The following is a 17,136-nucleotide window of genomic DNA, read 5'->3' as shown; positions in this document are numbered from 1 at the left end:
TCCAAACATCCTCTTCTTTGACCCTCAGGAGGTTGTACGCTCCCCTCAGGTCCATCTTCGTATATACCTTCGATCCCCGTAGGCGATCTAAGGTCTCCGAGATAAGCGGCAGGGGGGTCCTGTCCTTCTCGGTAATTTCGTTGAGGCGGCGGTAATCAATACACAGCCTCAATTCGCCCCCTTTCTTCGGTACAAACAGTACCGGACTCGAACACGAGGATTTCGAGGGTCGAATAAACCCTTTCGCCTGATTCTCCGCCAACCACGCCTTGAGAGCGTCCGTCTCCTTCTGCGAATGGTTGTACAACTTCCCATACGTGGGAGTTGTTCCAGGCTTCAGCTCGATCGCATGATCGATCGAGCGCTTCGGAGGCAGCGAATCTGCCTTCGTCTTGGAGAACGCTCCGAGGTACTCATGGTACTTCTTCGGCACAACGTCCCGCAACTTCTCCATGTACTCGGGAGGATCAGGTTCGTTTTGAATCGAGTCGGTGGGCTTGACGTCCCAGTCCCACAGGTCCGGCCTGCGGGCCCGCTCCTCATCCTCCCTCGTCATCTGCATTTGAGCCACCACGAGATTCTCCGTGATCGGCTCCTTCATTCTCGACAGCGGATCGATATTCCGCGTCTCTATCTCCACCTCGTCGGGGGAGCATACTACCTCTACCTTCTTGACGCATCCTTTCTTCAAACAGTCGTCCGCGAAGGTGACTGTATTTGTATCCCACTGGATGTGTGGGCTATGGTGTCGTAACCATGTAATCCCGAGGACCGCCGCGTACCCACACAAATCCGTCAAGAAGAACTCCGCCTTCTCTTGGTGCAATCCTGTCCGCACAATAGCATGTGCCTTCTGGGTGATCTGACCACCCACTATCTCTCTTCCGTCGATGACCGTGACGGTCCTAGGGTTCTCTAGGTCTATCACATCAAAGTTATGGATCCTCGCGAACGTCCGATCCATGAACATACCCGTGGCCCCCGAATCTACCATCATCACTGCCTGCACAGGAATCCCCTGCGGGTAGAACACTCCTACCAGAGTGAGGTGGCTCTCCGGACCACTAGGGTTACCGCTAGCACCAATGTGCAGCGGGATCCCATCACTACCCCCTTTCACGTTCCCAGCCGGGGTCCTTTGGTGATCCGTTATTCTATAAGGCCTGGCAGCCGACCTGCCGGGTCTTGGGGTAATAAGGTCGCGGGACTGGGGAAAGGTAACGGTAGGCATAGCGATGTAATAACGGATGTCTAACTACTACAAGGTACTAGTTAGACGCCTACGAGAACATCTCCTAAAAGGTCTCCGAGAGGGTCCCCGAGAGGGTCTCCGAACGAGACCCCGAGGCGACGCGCACCGTAGGTCGCGCGTCACGTGACGCCTATAATACAAGCTTACAAAGAAAAAAAGAAGACAAACTGAAAAAAGACACAACTTCGATCGCACAACCTCCGCGGCCTGAGCGACGGGCCAATAGGAAGCCCAAACCGCATACACTCCACTCAAGTAAATTGCCTTCCGTCTTGCTAACCAAGTTCGTGGCTCAGATGCCTGTGAAAGGCGAGTCAAATACAATATTCCATAGAGGGTTGGTGTTGTTTGACTTAATGTTCTTCTTCGCTTAGACCGGTAAAACGAGAATAGGCTGCCATCCTCAGGCGTCTTTCCATATCTGGCGCTGCATGGCCAAAAGATACTCCGCTTGTGATACGGCTTCGGATCAATGTCCAACCAAAGACACTTTACCTTGTAAGCTTCTTCCGATCTTAACGTTGCGTCGCATTCGGGAAGCCTGTAGACATCGGGCTTTTTCATGTTGGTTCTAACGATCTGAAACGTATATACCAATTTGAGGTGGAAGAGGGCCTTATACATGATACATACAGTACATAGATGTCGCTCTGTACGCCTTTCAAGGGATCCTTCCGTACTGTCGTGATCAAAGTGAGGATCTGGCGTCATAGCGCGACCGGCTTTGCGAAGCTGCAAGTGGGAATCCCCTGAGATATCGCTCTAAGGGAGCAATTGTTGCCAGATGTTTCAATTTCAGTCTACTCGTCCCCGCGCAAAGTCTGTGGGCACAAAGTAAACAATGGCCATTTTTCAAACAACGGGAAAGTCATCTAGAAAAGTGACCAAATCAACTCCATGAACGTGATGCATTAGCCCACTGTTGTGACCACAGAACATCACATAGCCTCTTAATAAGACGCCTCCCTCATATTATGTCAATTGAACTTAGTCCCAGAAAGAGGGGAAAGCTTGTTGGCCTTGTCACGGCAGGTCTCAGTCACCGCAAGGCCGCGTCACGCCTTGGTGTCAGTAAATCTGCAGTATGGAGGACTCTGCGACGAGAGAACCTCCATAACACTCAGAATTCTCTCCCAAGATCTGGAAGGCCCCCCATGCTTGGAGAGAGAGAAAAGAGACGCCTGATAAGGGAGGTCATGGCACACCCGGGTGAGCCATGGCTTTACTTTGCCAACATCTTCGGTGTGTCCATATCTACCGTGAGGAAATTCGCCAACTCTATGGGCCTGTTCAAGCGACACAAGAGGAAGAAGCCTCTCCTTACTCCTAAAGCCATTGCAGCTCGCAAGAGCTGGATGAAAGAGAACATAGGACAGGATTGGAGGAGGGTGATATTCACGGATGAGTCATCCATTGAGCTCGGTCTTGACGTGCTCCAGAGATGGACTATCCGCAAGGCCGGTGAAGCCTATCTCCCTCAACACCTCCAAACCACCTTTAGAAGTAGCAGGAGGACTTTGATGGTGTGGGGTGCTGTAGCATACGGGAAGAAATGGGACTTGGTTCGGCTCCCCCTCGACTCCAAGGATCTGGAGCCTGAGGGGGTGGCAGCGGGGAAGCGGCAGCCGAAGGGATTGAATGGGGAGAGATATGTTAGGTGGATTGTGAACGGCCCTCTCAAGCGCTGTGTGCAAGAACACAAGAGGGCAAGGTGGAGAGATGTCCTGGTCCTGGAGGATGGAGCTCCCTGTCACTCATGGTCGGGTACCAAGGCTGCACGGGCCAAGCACAAGATTCCCTCACTCACCCATCCGCCATCTTCACCTGATCTCAACCCTATTGAAAATGTGTGGCACCTGCTCAAGATGAAAGTCAGTCAAGAGGAGAGGAGGGCCACCAATCTAGACGAGCTCTGGACACAGATTCAGAGATGCTGGAAGGCAATCCCTATTGAGACAATCAATAGATTGATCGACGGCATGGAAACTAGGCGGGCTGCTGTACAACAAGCAAATGGCGGTTCGACACGGTTCTAATTCAGCGAACTGGGTGATGTATACCATTCGAGTCTTCCCCTGGAGTTCGACATGAGTGGCATCAATATTGTACGAGTTATAGCAAAGTGATTTTATGGATATGTGTTCGGGATGAGGTGTTCGGCGACCATTGTTTACTTTGTGCCCACAGACTTTGCGCGGGGACGAGTACACCAGCGGTTAGCCGTCCAAGTCTACGTGATGAGTGATATCACTGTGCTAGACACTCGATGTACGAAAATGAGATAATAATGCTAGCTACAACCCACAAAGTTTCGCGATCTATCTACTGATACACGGATACCACACTTTCCTAATACTCCCAAAGAACAGCCTATGGCTACATTGCAGACTCGACATTTTGAAAGGAGAATGATCAGACGTCCTTGTTGGATGGGGCAAGATGCCTTGACCCAAATCGCAGGGAGGCCGAGAAAGCGAAAAAAGAAATAGGGGGCGGCAATCGACTGCGTGGGAGCATCGACAGCGCCTAGATCGAAAGATAGCCTGTATCAAACTCCTTGGGGAACAACCTCTCAAAGATCTTTTCGTCAGGGCACGCCAAAAGGGGCGGAAGAGGTTCGGTCGGTTTGTTCGACGTGGCGGTCCCGTCCGGGGGCGATTGCTTTTGTGCGTCGTTTCTTCTCTCACACTCGTGCTCGTAAATATCCTTCAAGGCCTCGCAGATGCTCCTGAGGCCAAAGAGGAAACCCATGTCCGGATCGCGAGGGTGTTTCGGTGGGAACCTGGCACGAGGCTTGCCGCTCACAGGGTCGAGGGGCGCATCGTATCCCTTGCCGAGATGCGAGACGTCCTCGTCCGGGGTCATGGGCGCAAAGTCCTTGCCCGTCGTGGGGTGTGCAAAGTCGACGACTCGAATCCGGATCTGACCCCGTTTGCGATGCGCTTCGATGGCCTCGGCGCGGGATCCGACACGCCTGTCATCGGCGCTTCGGCTGCGGCGAGTAGAGCCATTCTTGTGATGCTCCTGCTTGCGTTCTTGGAGATGCTTACGCTCGGCCAAGAACGAAGTGTCATCATCGTCATCCTCGTCATCGCCTCGGTTCGCGGCTGCCTTTTTCGCCTCGAGGTACTTGTCCTGGACCTGCTTGTCGCCATCGTATACGAACAGCAAGCTGCATCCATAGAACCGGAATCCGTGCAAGCGCGACACGATCGCCGCGAGTCGATGGAGCTTGTGAATGAGGCCCGGGATGTGCTCGGCCAACAGACGGGAGCCGTCGTAGAGGAAACTTTCCAAGACGTCGGTGAACTCGTCCTCCTTGACCTCGCGACCTTTGTACTTGTTTTGCGAGACAAAGGCGTTGCTTACGTTATCCCAGACCTGAAAAAAACCATTCGACATCAGCCCAGCCATGACCTAGGCACGAAACGTTGCAAACTCACCTGCATACCGCAGATCCGCGTACCCAAAGGCCGACTAGTCGTGTTGTCGCACTTTTTCCGCTGACTCTTCTTTTTCAAAGGCGTAGCATCGCACCCATACTGGCGGGTTCCCATCTTCAAGTCGAGCACGCACGGGTGTGCTAATCTGCCGGTAAGATCCTCCATGAAGATGAAGTACTCTTGGCGTGTCACATCGTCACTGAGGGTAGATGCATCCATGTTGAAGCCGCCAGGTGCTGCACACAATGAATCACTATGAGTGGCCAGACACAGGTATATCCGAGATATTCTGACTTACACTGTGCTATCTCCTGGTGATCCGATTCCTGATCGTCCATCGAGAACATGCCTCGGTCCACACTTTCTTCCCGAGCGGACCGCTTCGGTTGAGCGGACCCGGACTTTTGCGAGGGAATTTCGTGGGTCGTGATCGCCAGCCTGTTTAATTCGCTCATGACCACCTCGCTGTTTACTCGTCGTAGAGGCTCAGACGGTTCGTCGTCATCGTGATCGTCGTCATCGCCATTTGCAGTCTTGTGGATAGGGGTCATGTCCATACTACCCGCGATGTTGCGCTCCACTCGACCGCGAAGACTCTGGGTTCCCGAAATCTCGCGGTGCCGACGTTCAGATTGCAGAGGCGGTACATGGTCTTCTTGGTCGGTGGTATCATATGCGTCCTCCAGGTCAGTCGGCGCTTCCTGCCCCTGATGCAGTCTCCGATTGAGGGCATAAGACGCCGCCCGACCCTGTTTTCGCATCCTTCGCAAGATGGTCGCAAAGACATGATCCTTGAGCTTGGTGTTGACAGAGGTCGATCCGGTTCCACCAAACAGGGGACAGTGTTGACCCTGGTTGATTGGCGTCAATGACGACTGATTGCTTAGACGGCGGTACTGCGGCAAGCTCGGCGTGGACGTTGCATGATGCAGCGGAGGCGTAGACGACAAGGAAGGGGACGGCGAGGCATTGAGCTCGGCGCGTCGAGTGAATGGGGATCCAGGTGGAGGCGGAGGCGTGAAAGCGGTCTGCGTATCATGCGAGAAATCAGAACGAGCATCTGGCGAAAACGCGTCCGGAAAGTCGTCTGGGCGCGCAGGCGTTCTAAACAGTCGCCTCTTTGCTCTGTTTCCGTTCATCTCGTCCTCGGTCGTTTCGGCTCCTGCGGCTTGCCAAGTCTTGTATCGGTCGAGGTCAGGCTTCGAGATTCGCCCACCGCGACGGAATAGCCAGTCCGGAACGACGTGCTTGTTGTACATTAGAGCTACCTCAGGAACTTCCTTGCTTTCGGCCGGTTTGGTGTCCGTCCCGTTTGTTCCCGCAAAGGATGCGGCCCGTTTCATGCCTTGTCGTTGGGGTCCGACTGCCGTCGGCTCGGACGGCACCGCAGCGGCGACGGGAGCGGGTTGAGGTTTCCGATAGTTGACGAGCATGACGCCCAGATAGCGGGGTATATAGCTCAGTAGAGCGGGAGCCATCTGTTCGACAGCTTCATAGAAGAGGTTCTCCCGTGAGACCAGAGGCTGTCGTAAGATGGTGGTCAGCCAGATGAAAACGCCGAGCGACCGATACTCTACTCTATACACACCTTGCATACGGCTCTCCGTGTAAACTTGTAGATCTCGCTATGACCTCCTACCTTGTTCTTGAACGGTTGTAGGGGCACAGTCATGCGATCTCCGGGTGAGCCTTCTCCAGCGGCGACCCTAACCTCGCCCCCCGCGTCGTCTTCATCATCTTCTTCAAGAGTTTGCCGAATCCTTCGTTGAGGCGACTTCATCTCGCTGCGATCGTGCTCGGGGAGGCCAGCGTGCTTCATTTGGTCATTGGCGAGATGGCTCTGCCGAATATATGACGGACTACGTCGGGAGGAGTGCGGAGGTGACAGCGCTCGAGACCGACCGTTATACGGCGGTCTACCGAGTTGTCTTTCGCTATGATGATCAGATTCGACCGCACTTTCGTACATGTCGTCCCCGTCAGATTCGCTTCCGGAAGAAGAGCTCAAGCCCGAACTACTCTCCCACGTATCCTCGCTGGTCCAGCCATGAGGGAAATCTGCCGCCGGAGGCCATTCGGAATCATCCGCCACCGAGGGTTTAACGCTGGGCTGGACCCGGGATTGTACCCTGCTGATGGCGGGCGATGCCATACGTGAACGACTCTCCCGAGCGGCTTGCAAACCGACGACGCTAGGCGCCGACGTGGTACGGTCCCTGGCCTGAGGTGAGGATGCTCTCGATCGATAGGGCGATTTCGTCTGATGTGGCGCGATGCCAGGCTTGTCCTGCACACCCTTGACCAACTGTTCGTGCAGAACTTCGACCGGCTCTGCTGGCACCGTCTTTGAACGTTGATGCTTGCGCGATCTCTTACCTCCCAGATCGAGGTTCTGCAGATCGAGATTGTCGAGAGCGCGTGACAAGTTCGGCAGACCTGGCTTGTCTTGCCGCTGACCGTCCTGATCCTCGTCGCCATCCTCTTCTTCGCTGACCGTCTCGGACAAGACCTTGCTCTTGTTAGTTGAGGTCCTGCTTAACCACCCCCGTTCTCGGTCCTTTGCCGGGGTCACGGGGACCGCTGGTGTCGAGACTGTGGACGCTTCCCCACGTTCCGCTGCGCGTTCTCTCTCGACCCTGTCTTTTTCTCTGCCCTCCCGTCCGACTGGCACGTCGACTCCATCGACGCGAGCGCTCTCCTTGAACAGGCCCATCCCCATGCTCGCCTTTCGTCCGCCTTTGCTCCCAGTGTTGACACCCGTCAACAAAAGATCACGTTGCTGCTGCATCCTCGCCTCGTTCAGTACACGAGCGGCCTCGGGCGGTAGAGGCACCTCCTTCGTCTTCATCATCTCCTCCTTCAACATCCCCTTGCATCCTCCTGTCGCCGCTCCGCCATCCGCCTTGCCGTCCTCACCTCCGACCTTTACGACGGTCTTTTTCAATTGACCCGAGATCTCCGCCTTGGCACGCTTGACGGCCTCTTCGATGGTATGATCCAGATCTTTGCCGAGTCCGAGGTCGAAATGCACCTCCTCATTTGCCGGGTCGACTTTAGCTTGAATGGTCGCGCTCGGTCGAATGTTATCTCGACTGTAATCCCGTTCCACCCTCCCAGAGTTTGTACGTCCCGGTCGAGGCGGCGCATCCTGCACCGGTGTACTTGTGACACCGGGAGGTAGAGAAAACTTGGTATCCAGTGAAAAATGGGGCAAGAATAGGGGATCCAACTTGAGAGCGTCTGATGGGGTGGTGAGTAACGAGTCGGTCTGGTTGGTAGGTTCGTCGTCCCATGGCCCGTAAGTGGAGTCCAAGACGGATGGTAAATCGGTCAGAGAATGTGATCTCGGTCGGATCCTCCTCGTCGATCGACCACGAGGTTTCGCGGGGCGCTTTTCGTATCCCGACTGCGTATTATTGTCCGTCCGATCTTGCAGATCTTCGTTCTCCTCGTCCGTCGCACCATGATCACCACCTCCACCACCGCCATCCCGATCCGTATATCGACGACCGTGCCGACGCATCCCATCATCCTCGTCCGAGTCGTCCTCTTCAAACGTCATCGCACCCGACCTCAACCCCAACCCGGGGACGAAACGCATATACGCCATGTCTCTGTCGTCAGGAGTACCATCGCCACCAGTCCCATCATTCCCGTTCAGCCCGACCATATTCGTGTGACTGCGACCGTGCTGGAGCTGATGATCGAATCCTAGTCCCAGTCCGCTGGAACTCGGCCTGGAAGAGATCCTTCCGGGTCTCAGTCGAGGCGAGTTCAAAGGCGATTGAGTGTAAAGCGGGAGCGGCAGTGGCAGACGTCGATGGGAGTAAGGCGTTGGGGATGGCGTTGGTGACATGGTCAAAGCGGGGGAAGAGCGACCCGACCCTGTGTACCCATCTTCCATATTTGCACTACCCTCATAATTCCCATTGCCATTAACGTTCATATGAGCGTTAGCAGTAGTCCCGTTCGTCGCCGCTCGATCCCGTTGTTTCCCAGCGTACGACCTCGATTGAAACCTCATAGCTTTCGCCCGTGGCGAATTCACTAACGAGGGCGTCGACAGCGGAGTATGCGACGTCGAACTCGAATTGGGATTCGGATCTTGTCGATTTTGAGGGTCATGATACCGAAACTTGTCGAAAGGGAATTCTTTCCGTTGACGAGGAGACAGCGTGTAGCTGTACGAATCCCGCGAGGTCAAAGTGTCGTACGGAGTGTAATAAGAGGTTCCTCCTGTAGATGGAGGTGGGACGGAGAACCCGTCTCTATCCCTCTCTCTATCTCGATGCCTTTCTCTTTCTGTGTCCCCGTGGAAAGCGGAAGTGGTCGTAGTAGAGATGGAAGTACACGTCGAGCTCGGCGAAGAAGGAGGTTCGGCCTGGGTATGGGTGTGCGAGTTCGTGATAGAGCGATTACGTCGCGGAGCGGGGAGCTGGTAGGACGTCCGATAGTCCATGGATGGGGATACCAAGGGTGATACTGAAGACCCTATCGATTTGGTACCACTTGACTTCAATCGAGCTCCGGTGTTGGGTCGAAAGCCAGCAGTCTGGGTCGACCGAGTTTGTGATTTGCTACCATTACTGCTGTTCCTCTTGAACAAGGGAACAGGAGGTCCATGTCCTTCCCTCCATCCGGATATATCGAGGTTGTCGGTATCATTCGATCTCCTAGACGTGCTAGGGGGTCGTCGGGAAGAGGAAGACGAACTGGACGCGGTCGACCCTATCGATTCGTCCGTCGGCCAACGAGGTCGAGATCCCCGCGTAGGCGGTAATGGTCCCAGGCTGGAGCCCGTAGTCATAGTACTGTTGCTGTTGATGTTATTGTTATTAGGGTTGATGTTTCTGGTCGTTCCCTTGGTCGAGATCGACCGGACGGATCCGGCCTGACCTGATGACTCGTTCGGGTATCCGTCATCTTCTCGAACGAGTCTTTTCACGTCGTGCACATCTGTCATGAACTTGCGGGCTCCCGAGTTGAAAGTTCTCGTTCTTGTTCAAAGGTCGAGGTGGATGTCAAGAGGTGCGTTGTGTACTGCTATCTTCGAGGCTTCGAGGTCCGAGATTGTGATCAAGAGGCTGTGGCCCGGTTGATTGGTAACGCCGGTCTACTGAAGTGTACGGACTTCAAGAGGCGGTTTCAAGAGGAAGAGTGCGTGGGCTGGGTGTCACTACGAGCTAGCTATATGATTATCAGGACACTAAGCAGAGTTGTAAGCTGTAGGTTTAGATGTAAGTGTAGGTTGTATGTGTATGATATCGTCATGTCCGAGGTCGATATGGTCATCATTCGCCTCCTCTCCTCTCGCTCGCAAAAGCACGTGAAGGGCGCGAGAGCGGGGCGATAGATAACCCTAGCAAGAGTTACAGTAGCCTAGAACCTCACCCACGTTCTACAACGACGACGATCTCGACCTGCAAGCCCATATTCACCCCCAGTGTACCCCCGGGATATGATCATCTCTGCGTAATTCTCCGTAGATAAAAAGGGGGGGAGGAGACACCTAACAAACTCGGACCGAACCCAGCCAGCCCAAGCGACGATCACGCGCGATAAGGTCTCGATGGCGACAGCAACGACCAACATCGAGGACGATCACATCAATCCCCCTTTGCCTTTCCTCGGGCCTGCTACGCAAACTGTATGTCTCCGGATAAGAAGGTCATGGTGGATACAACAAGGTGGGAAACACCGGAGACACAGTACCGATTCTACGCCCTTCCATTATTACTCATCGTCGGATCCGAAAGTCCGCCTTCGACCCAAAGGTACTCTTTCACCTCGATCTAGACTGACGAGACACGTGCGACCTCGACCGTGCACGTTCCCTCCAACTTCTTCTTTTCGGGGAACTCCTCGTACGAGACCAGACTAGCGAGCTAGCGATACCCAACAAGCCCTTCTCTTCTCATCCACCACGCTATACCCTCCCCTCGAGATCCCGTTCCAGCCTAGCTTCCTGGCCCTTCAACACCTCGACTTCGAGCTCCATCGCCCGGCTCGCCATCTCGAGCTGGATCGTACCCGTGATCAGGTCTTGCCACCGGTTTTCAAGGGACGATAGGTGTTTCCCCGTAGATTCCTGTCGGGGCGTGTATAGGTAGGTGTGAGGGGGAGGTATATCGTCAGCATCTTGCGGTTCGTATCGCCATCAAGTCGCAACACGCCACTTCGTCGTGTCATACCACACCACTCCACACTACACGACATCACATCCCATCTCATCCCGTCTCATCCTCCGAATCAATGCCGCATCGCAAAACTCACCTGAAAGACCCTCCGCTTCCTATTCACCTCGACGACCTTTTCCTTCCACACCTCGACCTCGGCCTCGACCTCTTTCGCTTGGGATTCGAGCTGATAGTTCCGGATCAACCAGGCGTTCGGGCCGTAGGTGGAGAGGAGGGAGAGGTTTTCGTTCCTAAACAGTGAACGTCGCACACATAGATTTGTTCGTCAGCCCAGTTCCACAAGACAAAGACTAGACCCCGGATTCGTTCCTGTCTTGTTCTCGATTTGGGAATCGAAAGTCGGAGCTCGGAACTCACCTCCCATTCAACATGCTCAGCCCGATCCTAGCTTTCCTCTCGGCCTCTTGCCACTCTTCGGTGGAATCCCCTTCTTCCGGCCTGAACGGGTTCCACTTGGACGGGTCGATCGCCTTGGTCGTCTGTAGTGTCTGGGAGGGGTAGGCGGAGAGGAGTTCGGCGAGGTGTGGTGAGGTCTATGGAGGTCGTGCCAGATTCGGTTGGCATTCGATGATAATACAAAAGGTGTTCGGGCGTGAGCTAGCTTGTCCGAATGGATGGGTACTCGTTGAACCGGTTGTCACGTACGAAAGGCTCCAGATCGGCCGGTACCCTCGGATCGTCCAATCCGACTTTCGACATCCTCTTCATCTCCTTGTCCACTTCAGATTTGACCAGGTCTTTCAGGCCTATATAGCAAGAAATACAGGACAACGTGGGGACGTCAATGCTTGATCTATTTCGATGACAACTGCCAAGAACGAGGTGAGACTTGCCTGGAATCTCCAGCTCCTTGTCATAGTAAGGCAGCGAATCTACCGAGGCGTCCATCGTGTTCCGAGTCTATTTATTGGGATTCTTGCTTGGTCTGGGTATCACTCGATCAGACCGGAGATTGGAATGGTTGCAAGTTAGTACACGGATGATATTCAAGTGGGTTGATCGGTCGACCGACGACCTTGAACTCGAGCTCGGTCCAGGACGCGGATCACGTGATCTGAACAAGCCCATACGCCACAACAGCCCCGGTGCGCAGTTACTACTTGGTGAACAGGATATGACCTTATCAGTAACTTTGAGGGCGCATCGCATAGTGAACGCTTGATTCGTGGGCAGCGGACCGAATATCAAGCCGATGAGGGGAATGCATGGGTGATTAGGAGTCGCGATGCCCACGAAGTCTTGCCATCATTTGAGGAATCCGTACAGTGATTGTCGTCAAACCTGGTGATGACTTCATATTTGAGCGGTTTGTATAGATTCGAAGCATCTTGCCACTGTGCTCTTGATTTTGAGAGGTCGATCGCAAACTTGCCATAGTGTTGAATCGCTCTAACGACTCTCGAGCTGATGGATGAACCCAATCGTGGACCTCCCATCATCTCGCCGAGGGCCTCATTACGATCCGGTCAGGGGTCGTAATCGAAGTCCCAGCAAGGTGGTTGACGTTGCCTTTGTAAAAAGGTGTATGAACCGCAGGAATTGGAGAAACTCCTGTCTGACCTATCCGGGTTACCTCGTTCTGGCTCGCCAACGTCGGTCCCAGTAGCAAGATCGGTATCGCTTGTGGGCGGTGACCAGTTATCGTAAATGGGCGGGATGAAGTCTATCAGTCTTGCCAATTCGATAGATACAATGGGCGGTCTGCCATATGTAATGAACAACGAAATTTGCCATGAAAAGAGATGTTGAGCTGTCTCTGTCCTGCTTGTGAAGATGACTGAAGCGGTCAACTGACTGCTATAAGTTCGAAAGCATGAGCTCAAAGTCGCAAAGTCGCAAGCTTGCAACGGTCGCCTTATGTTTCCGCTGAAGGCTTCATGTGGAGCCCACTACATTCCTTGTCTTCACAGCGATCAGCTCGTACTTCTCACCGCTTGGATTGCTCGGGACAGGCGACGCGCCACCCTTACGAGGGATCGTCTTCGGCGGGCTCGACAATTGAGCTCTGACCCCATGTCCTCGCGAAGTCGCGCTTCTCAAAAGCCGCTCATGTATTGTTTTCGGCAAGGGAACAGATACGACCTATCGAGTCGTCTCTGACCTGGAAACCGCAGGGGAAGAACAGGTCGTAGCCACTAACGGCTCATCTAGTAAGAGCCGAACTTTGCGCGATCCCGCCAATGACATGGCATGTTGTGCTTTGTAGCTAATAGATGCTCATCTATTTCATGGAGATGAAGCGCAGGGCAAGGATGTGAGTACGATGTTACCGGGTTTATTACGGCTATCGACCGGGTCTTATGTCTCGGCTTGGATGTGCAACGTGTTTCATCGCAAGTATTTCACGGAGTATGCGTTTTGACCGAAAACATAAACGCGAGATTTCCTAAACCTTTATGCGTTTTGAATGTCAAACGCGACTGGTCCGGACGTGACCGTCAACAAGTCGAGAGGCGAGAGGAGCCAAGTTCAAGTTCATACGTTTCTTCGAGGTTCGAATGATAGATCACTTCATCACCATCTTGCATTGACACACACCACATAGCGATACACAGAAAGAGAGGAGTAGAACAATCCCACCATGTTCGCCTCTCGAAACAACCACGCCTTTCGGGTACATCAACACCAACCTGACAAGGAGAACATGATCGCCCAAACTCCTCTCCGACCGGGAGGTATGCCTTTCAAGACCCCCATGACCCAGCGAACCTTGCAACCATCCACCTCGAAAGCTATGTTCGGTACCGTCGGCCCGAAACGTATGCAGACGAACGATAAGGACGGGTCCAAGACGGAACTGAGACCCAGGGTCGGGCCGAGTTTGATCAGGGAAGCGAGCAATGTGGGAGAGGGCGCGAGTCCGTTTGCTGGGAAAGGGAAGGGTAAAGGAGTCGAGCTCGGGAAATCGCAACAGTTGGGTGGAAAGGATGGGGGATCCAACTTGGATACCAACCTAGGCAAGTCGATCATCCTCTTGCATGCTTTTTCTGAACTGAAAGGACCCTTTTTCTCATCCACTCACCGATTGCGCGCGTCTCACAGCTCCTAAACGCCTATTCACCTCGACCAAGACCCCTCTCAAACAAACCGCCCCACCTAGTTCATTCCAAAACCCCCTTCCTCCCGTCTCTTCCACCCCGCTCCCATCCGCTAGTCGGTCTCGCCGTCGATCGAGACAATCTTTGAACCAATCTCAATCACCTAGCAACAAGAACACTCTGCTGCAAACGCCCGGTCCGGCTCATCTAAATCTGGAGAGCGACAAGTTCAAGACCCCCTGCAGACCCAGTTCTTCGTTCCATAATGCATACTCGCTGTATTCTCCTGGAGATCAGGACCTCTTGGAGGACGACGAAGAAGATGATGATGAAGATACCCCAGCTAAGGGAGGGGCTGGGAGTTCGTCCGCGGGAGGGCTGAGTCTGAGGCAAGAGCTCGTTGCGAGGTCAGGTGGGGTGGACCTGGGCACGGATTTGGGGATGGATTTGGGCTTGGGGATGGGGATGGAGATGATGCAATTGAACGTACAAGAGGTGCAAGAGGAGGAGGAAGATGAGATCGAGTATATGCCTCCGAGGGCGCAAGGTGAGCCTTTGATCCAAACTTTTTCGCTCTTCGGAAGACATCAGGAGCTGATCATCGACTTGATCACCGCCATGATCGTTCCCTTCTCCTTATCCTCTATTCTTTGCCCCGGGAATCAATCCGCTCATCTGTCTTCTTCCGTCAACACAATACATTGGTTTTCAACTTCAGCACTCCCTGATGAACCCCCCTTTGACTACACTCCCTTGGAAAAGATCGGCAGATCGCTCTTAGGGGCTATCAAGGGGGATTATCTCCTCCCCCACCCTGAAGACGACGAAGAGGAGTTTGATGGGTTTGTCAATGGGCAGAAATGGGACGTTCTGGATTTGGATCTCGGCGATGAGATGGTGGGCGGTGTCGCAGATCAGATAGAGCAGGGAAGTGAAGAGGAAGGAGAGGAGTTGGCGGGAAGGAAGGTCTCAGCAAATGGCATCAGGATGATCGGTGAGCTTACATCAAAACTGCTGTTAATGCCCATCCGAAAACCGCCGGGAGCTGATGATAGACTGCATATTTGGGTGAGCAGAGGAAGAGCAACCTTTCTTGGCGAAAATCGAAGCTATCAGGAAGAGACAGGAACGACGATCCGCTCGGGAGAAAGATCTGGCTGCGAAGGTTGTGGAGCCGAACGAGATCGATGTCGACGCCAAGGACGTTTCGAGGCAGGCATCTGCGAAAGAATCGCCAGCGAAGATATTGTCGAGACCAGGGACGGCATCGGCAACCGGTAGCAGGCCGGTTGAACGAGTGCCTCAAATGATCAGGAAACCGATGCCGACCGCGACCACCAACAGGCCTCGATCCGCAACTCAGACAACGACCGCCTCGAGATCCGCCTTGACCATCAGTAGGAAACCTATTCCGACCTCTCGCTCCGGGTTATCCGCTACCCCTGGTAACACTACCGCTTCCCGTTCCACCACCGCGGCCCGTGCTACCATGACTACCGCTCCTCGACCGACTTCCAGCATGACGACTACTACGACCAAATCTACGACCACTCGACCTATTGGCCGAGTCCCTCTTCGTACACTGTCCAAGGCCAACATCTCCACTGCTCCCAATATGTCCTCTACCCTGACTTCCAAGACCGGAACAAAGCCCGGTTCCATCGCACGCCCTCAAGTCGATCCCGTTACGACCCCGAACATTCCTCAACCGGAAGTATTCGACGTATTGGACCTCGAGCTGGAGATGCCCGATGAAGGCGGTTTGACCGAGCTGGCTCTTTGAAGAGCTGGCATTTTCAGCAAGAAGAAAGAGACGATCGCCTTGTTTCGGTAAATATGGAGCCGTGTTTTTGTAGCCTCTGTTCTATCGTGCGCGCCTTTGCGCTTTCTCTTTCCCATTGACCTTTGCTGTCGCAATATCGAGCAGAGCATGTATCGAACTCAGCCAAAGCAAAAAATATATAATAGTGGCTTGGCACGAATGAGGCGACCCGTCCACTAGCTCTACTGCTGTCCCAACCTCTCGTTAATCTTCCGCTCAACCATCCTCTCTACCAACGCCCTCAACCCACCCTGACCCTCTCCTTCGGCATCCTCACCTTCTAAACTCCTCAACACGTACTTGCCCACGCAATCCACCTCGACATTGACCGTGCCCCCTACATCCTTGCTCGTCAGAGTCAACTTCTCTTGCGAGTGCGCGATGAGCATGATCCCAAACTCTCTTTTCGGGGAAGAGACCGGGGAGACGTGAGTGAGGGTTAAGGAAGCGCCGTCGATGGTGACGTAGCCCTTTTCTATGAGGTACGGCATAAAGTTCGATTTCGATGTGGAAGGGAAAGCGAAGGTGTAACGGATGGAGTTGCCGTCTGCGACCCGGGAGACGATCTCGGCTGTCGCGTCGACGTGGCCCTACCGGTTACGAACACGAATCATCGATAGATTTGATGGTGAAAAGAGTGGGGAGTAAGAGAGAGCGAGGTGGTTAGTACAAAGTCGATGTGGCGGTTTGGTCGGAGAAGACCGGGGACTCGAAAGGGATGCTCACCTGGACCATATGTCCCCCGAACCGGGTATGCGCTGCCATGGCCCTTTCGACGTTGACCTTGTCTCCGACCTTCAATTGACCTGCGATACCAAGATTCATACCCATCAGTACCTTCTTCCCTTATAGTAGCCTCCCTGATCACACCGCGGAAAACCCACCCAGATTCGTCCGATTCAGAGTCTCCGGGGCCAACCCCACCTTGAACGTGTCCTCATCAAACTCCGTGACCGTCAGACAAGCTCCATTCACACAGATGGAATCGCCGATATGACAGTCATCCAGGATCGGTGCGGCGTTCTTGAAGGTGAAAGTGAAACCTTCGAAGGATTCGGCTGGGGTAATCGAGGAGATGGTTACTACGTGTTCGACCTGCGGGCGGTGGAGATTGAGCTGGGGTTCCGTTGCAGGGATATGAGGGGACTTACTAGACCTGTGAACATGGTTGTAGCTATGGGAATGTATGAATATGGCTTGATGGAGATGATTGGGTGATGGACGATGTTGTAGCTCATCGACCTAAGCAAGTTAGATGATGTCGGATATGACCAAGCTGTCCGTGGCAGATCGCTTACGTAAGATCAAACAGTCGGATGACCGAGAGCTTATAACCTATGCAACATGGCATCTACAATCCTCAAGTTGTCGCATTAATTATTAT

The 17,136-nt window shown here is 53.8% G+C and overlaps 6 protein-coding genes across 6 annotated transcripts; 2 read left to right on the top strand and 4 right to left on the bottom strand.

Annotated features, from left to right (window-relative positions):
* Window positions 1-2,841: 2,841 nt before the first annotated feature.
* HD553DRAFT_309160 (uncharacterized protein) lies at window positions 2,842-3,385 on the top strand. Its single transcript, XM_046179645.1, has one exon. It carries the CDS (start codon window positions 3,118-3,120, stop codon window positions 3,286-3,288), a length of 171 nt encoding a protein of 56 aa, XP_046037910.1. The 5' UTR covers window positions 2,842-3,117; the 3' UTR covers window positions 3,289-3,385.
* A 393-nt stretch (window positions 3,386-3,778) lies between these two features.
* On the bottom strand, window positions 3,779-6,367 carry HD553DRAFT_270394 (SAICAR synthase-like protein; the record flags this gene model as incomplete). The annotated part of the gene is made up of 4 exons (XM_046177660.1): window positions 3,779-4,633; window positions 4,696-4,894; window positions 4,990-6,218; window positions 6,284-6,367. 4 exons carry the CDS (start codon window positions 6,365-6,367, stop codon window positions 3,779-3,781), a joined length of 2,367 nt encoding a protein of 788 aa, XP_046037909.1.
* Window positions 6,368-9,996: 3,629 nt separating this feature from the next.
* On the bottom strand, window positions 9,997-10,305 carry HD553DRAFT_309158 (uncharacterized protein). Its single transcript, XM_046179644.1, has one exon. The coding sequence runs from the start codon at window positions 10,285-10,287 to the stop codon at window positions 10,075-10,077; it is 213 nt and encodes a 70-aa protein (XP_046037908.1). The 5' UTR covers window positions 10,288-10,305; the 3' UTR covers window positions 9,997-10,074.
* Window positions 10,306-11,855, bottom strand: HD553DRAFT_309156 (Pre-mRNA-splicing factor SPF27). The gene is made up of 5 exons (XM_046179643.1): window positions 11,726-11,855; window positions 11,538-11,638; window positions 11,250-11,425; window positions 10,969-11,122; window positions 10,306-10,783 (listed from the first exon to the last, which is right to left on the bottom strand). The coding sequence occupies exons 1-5, from the start codon at window positions 11,778-11,780 to the stop codon at window positions 10,622-10,624; spliced, it is 648 nt and encodes a 215-aa protein (XP_046037907.1). The 5' UTR covers window positions 11,781-11,855; the 3' UTR covers window positions 10,306-10,621.
* A 1,544-nt stretch (window positions 11,856-13,399) lies between these two features.
* On the top strand, window positions 13,400-15,824 carry HD553DRAFT_211243 (uncharacterized protein). Its single transcript, XM_046177167.1, has 4 exons — window positions 13,400-13,849; window positions 13,935-14,477; window positions 14,649-14,924; window positions 15,007-15,824. Exons 1-4 carry the CDS (start codon window positions 13,474-13,476, stop codon window positions 15,711-15,713), a joined length of 1,902 nt encoding a protein of 633 aa, XP_046037906.1. The 5' UTR covers window positions 13,400-13,473; the 3' UTR covers window positions 15,714-15,824.
* Window positions 15,825-15,934: 110 nt separating this feature from the next.
* Window positions 15,935-16,918, bottom strand: HD553DRAFT_323236 (riboflavin synthase; the record flags this gene model as incomplete). The annotated part of the gene is made up of 4 exons (XM_046181371.1): window positions 15,935-16,342; window positions 16,479-16,558; window positions 16,637-16,847; window positions 16,904-16,918. 4 exons carry the CDS (start codon window positions 16,916-16,918, stop codon window positions 15,935-15,937), a joined length of 714 nt encoding a protein of 237 aa, XP_046037905.1.
* Window positions 16,919-17,136: the final 218 nt, after the last annotated feature.

Source organism: Filobasidium floriforme (assembly GCF_021052385.1).
Source record: "Filobasidium floriforme strain CBS 6241 chromosome Unknown HD553scaffold_7, whole genome shotgun sequence".
Classification (NCBI taxonomy): Eukaryota; Fungi; Basidiomycota; class Tremellomycetes; order Filobasidiales; family Filobasidiaceae; genus Filobasidium; species Filobasidium floriforme.
The sequence above is the reverse complement of the archived record's forward strand: the minus strand, read 5'-3'. Positions and strand labels throughout refer to the sequence as shown.

Coding starts and splice junctions, on each gene's coding strand:
- HD553DRAFT_309160 (XM_046179645.1), top strand. CDS start 3,118: ATGAAAGTCAGTCAAGAGGAGAGGAGGGCCACCAATCTAGACGAGCTC.
- HD553DRAFT_309158 (XM_046179644.1), bottom strand. CDS start 10,287: ATGTTGGTCGTTGCTGTCGCCATCGAGACCTTATCGCGCGTGATCGTC.
- HD553DRAFT_309156 (XM_046179643.1), bottom strand. CDS start 11,780: ATGGACGCCTCGGTAGATTCGCTGCCTTACTATGACAAGGAGCTGGAG. Junction 11,639..11,725: donor CAAGGAGCTGGAGATTCCAG/GCAAGTCTCACC, acceptor CTTGCTATATAG/GCCTGAAAGACCTGGTCAAA. Junction 11,426..11,537: donor CGGCCGATCTGGAGCCTTTC/GTACGTGACAAC, acceptor CGACCTCCATAG/ACCTCACCACACCTCGCCGA.
- HD553DRAFT_211243 (XM_046177167.1), top strand. CDS start 13,474: ATGTTCGCCTCTCGAAACAACCACGCCTTTCGGGTACATCAACACCAA. Junction 13,850..13,934: donor CAACTTGGATACCAACCTAG/GCAAGTCGATCA, acceptor CGCGTCTCACAG/CTCCTAAACGCCTATTCACC. Junction 14,478..14,648: donor TATGCCTCCGAGGGCGCAAG/GTGAGCCTTTGA, acceptor TTTCAACTTCAG/CACTCCCTGATGAACCCCCC.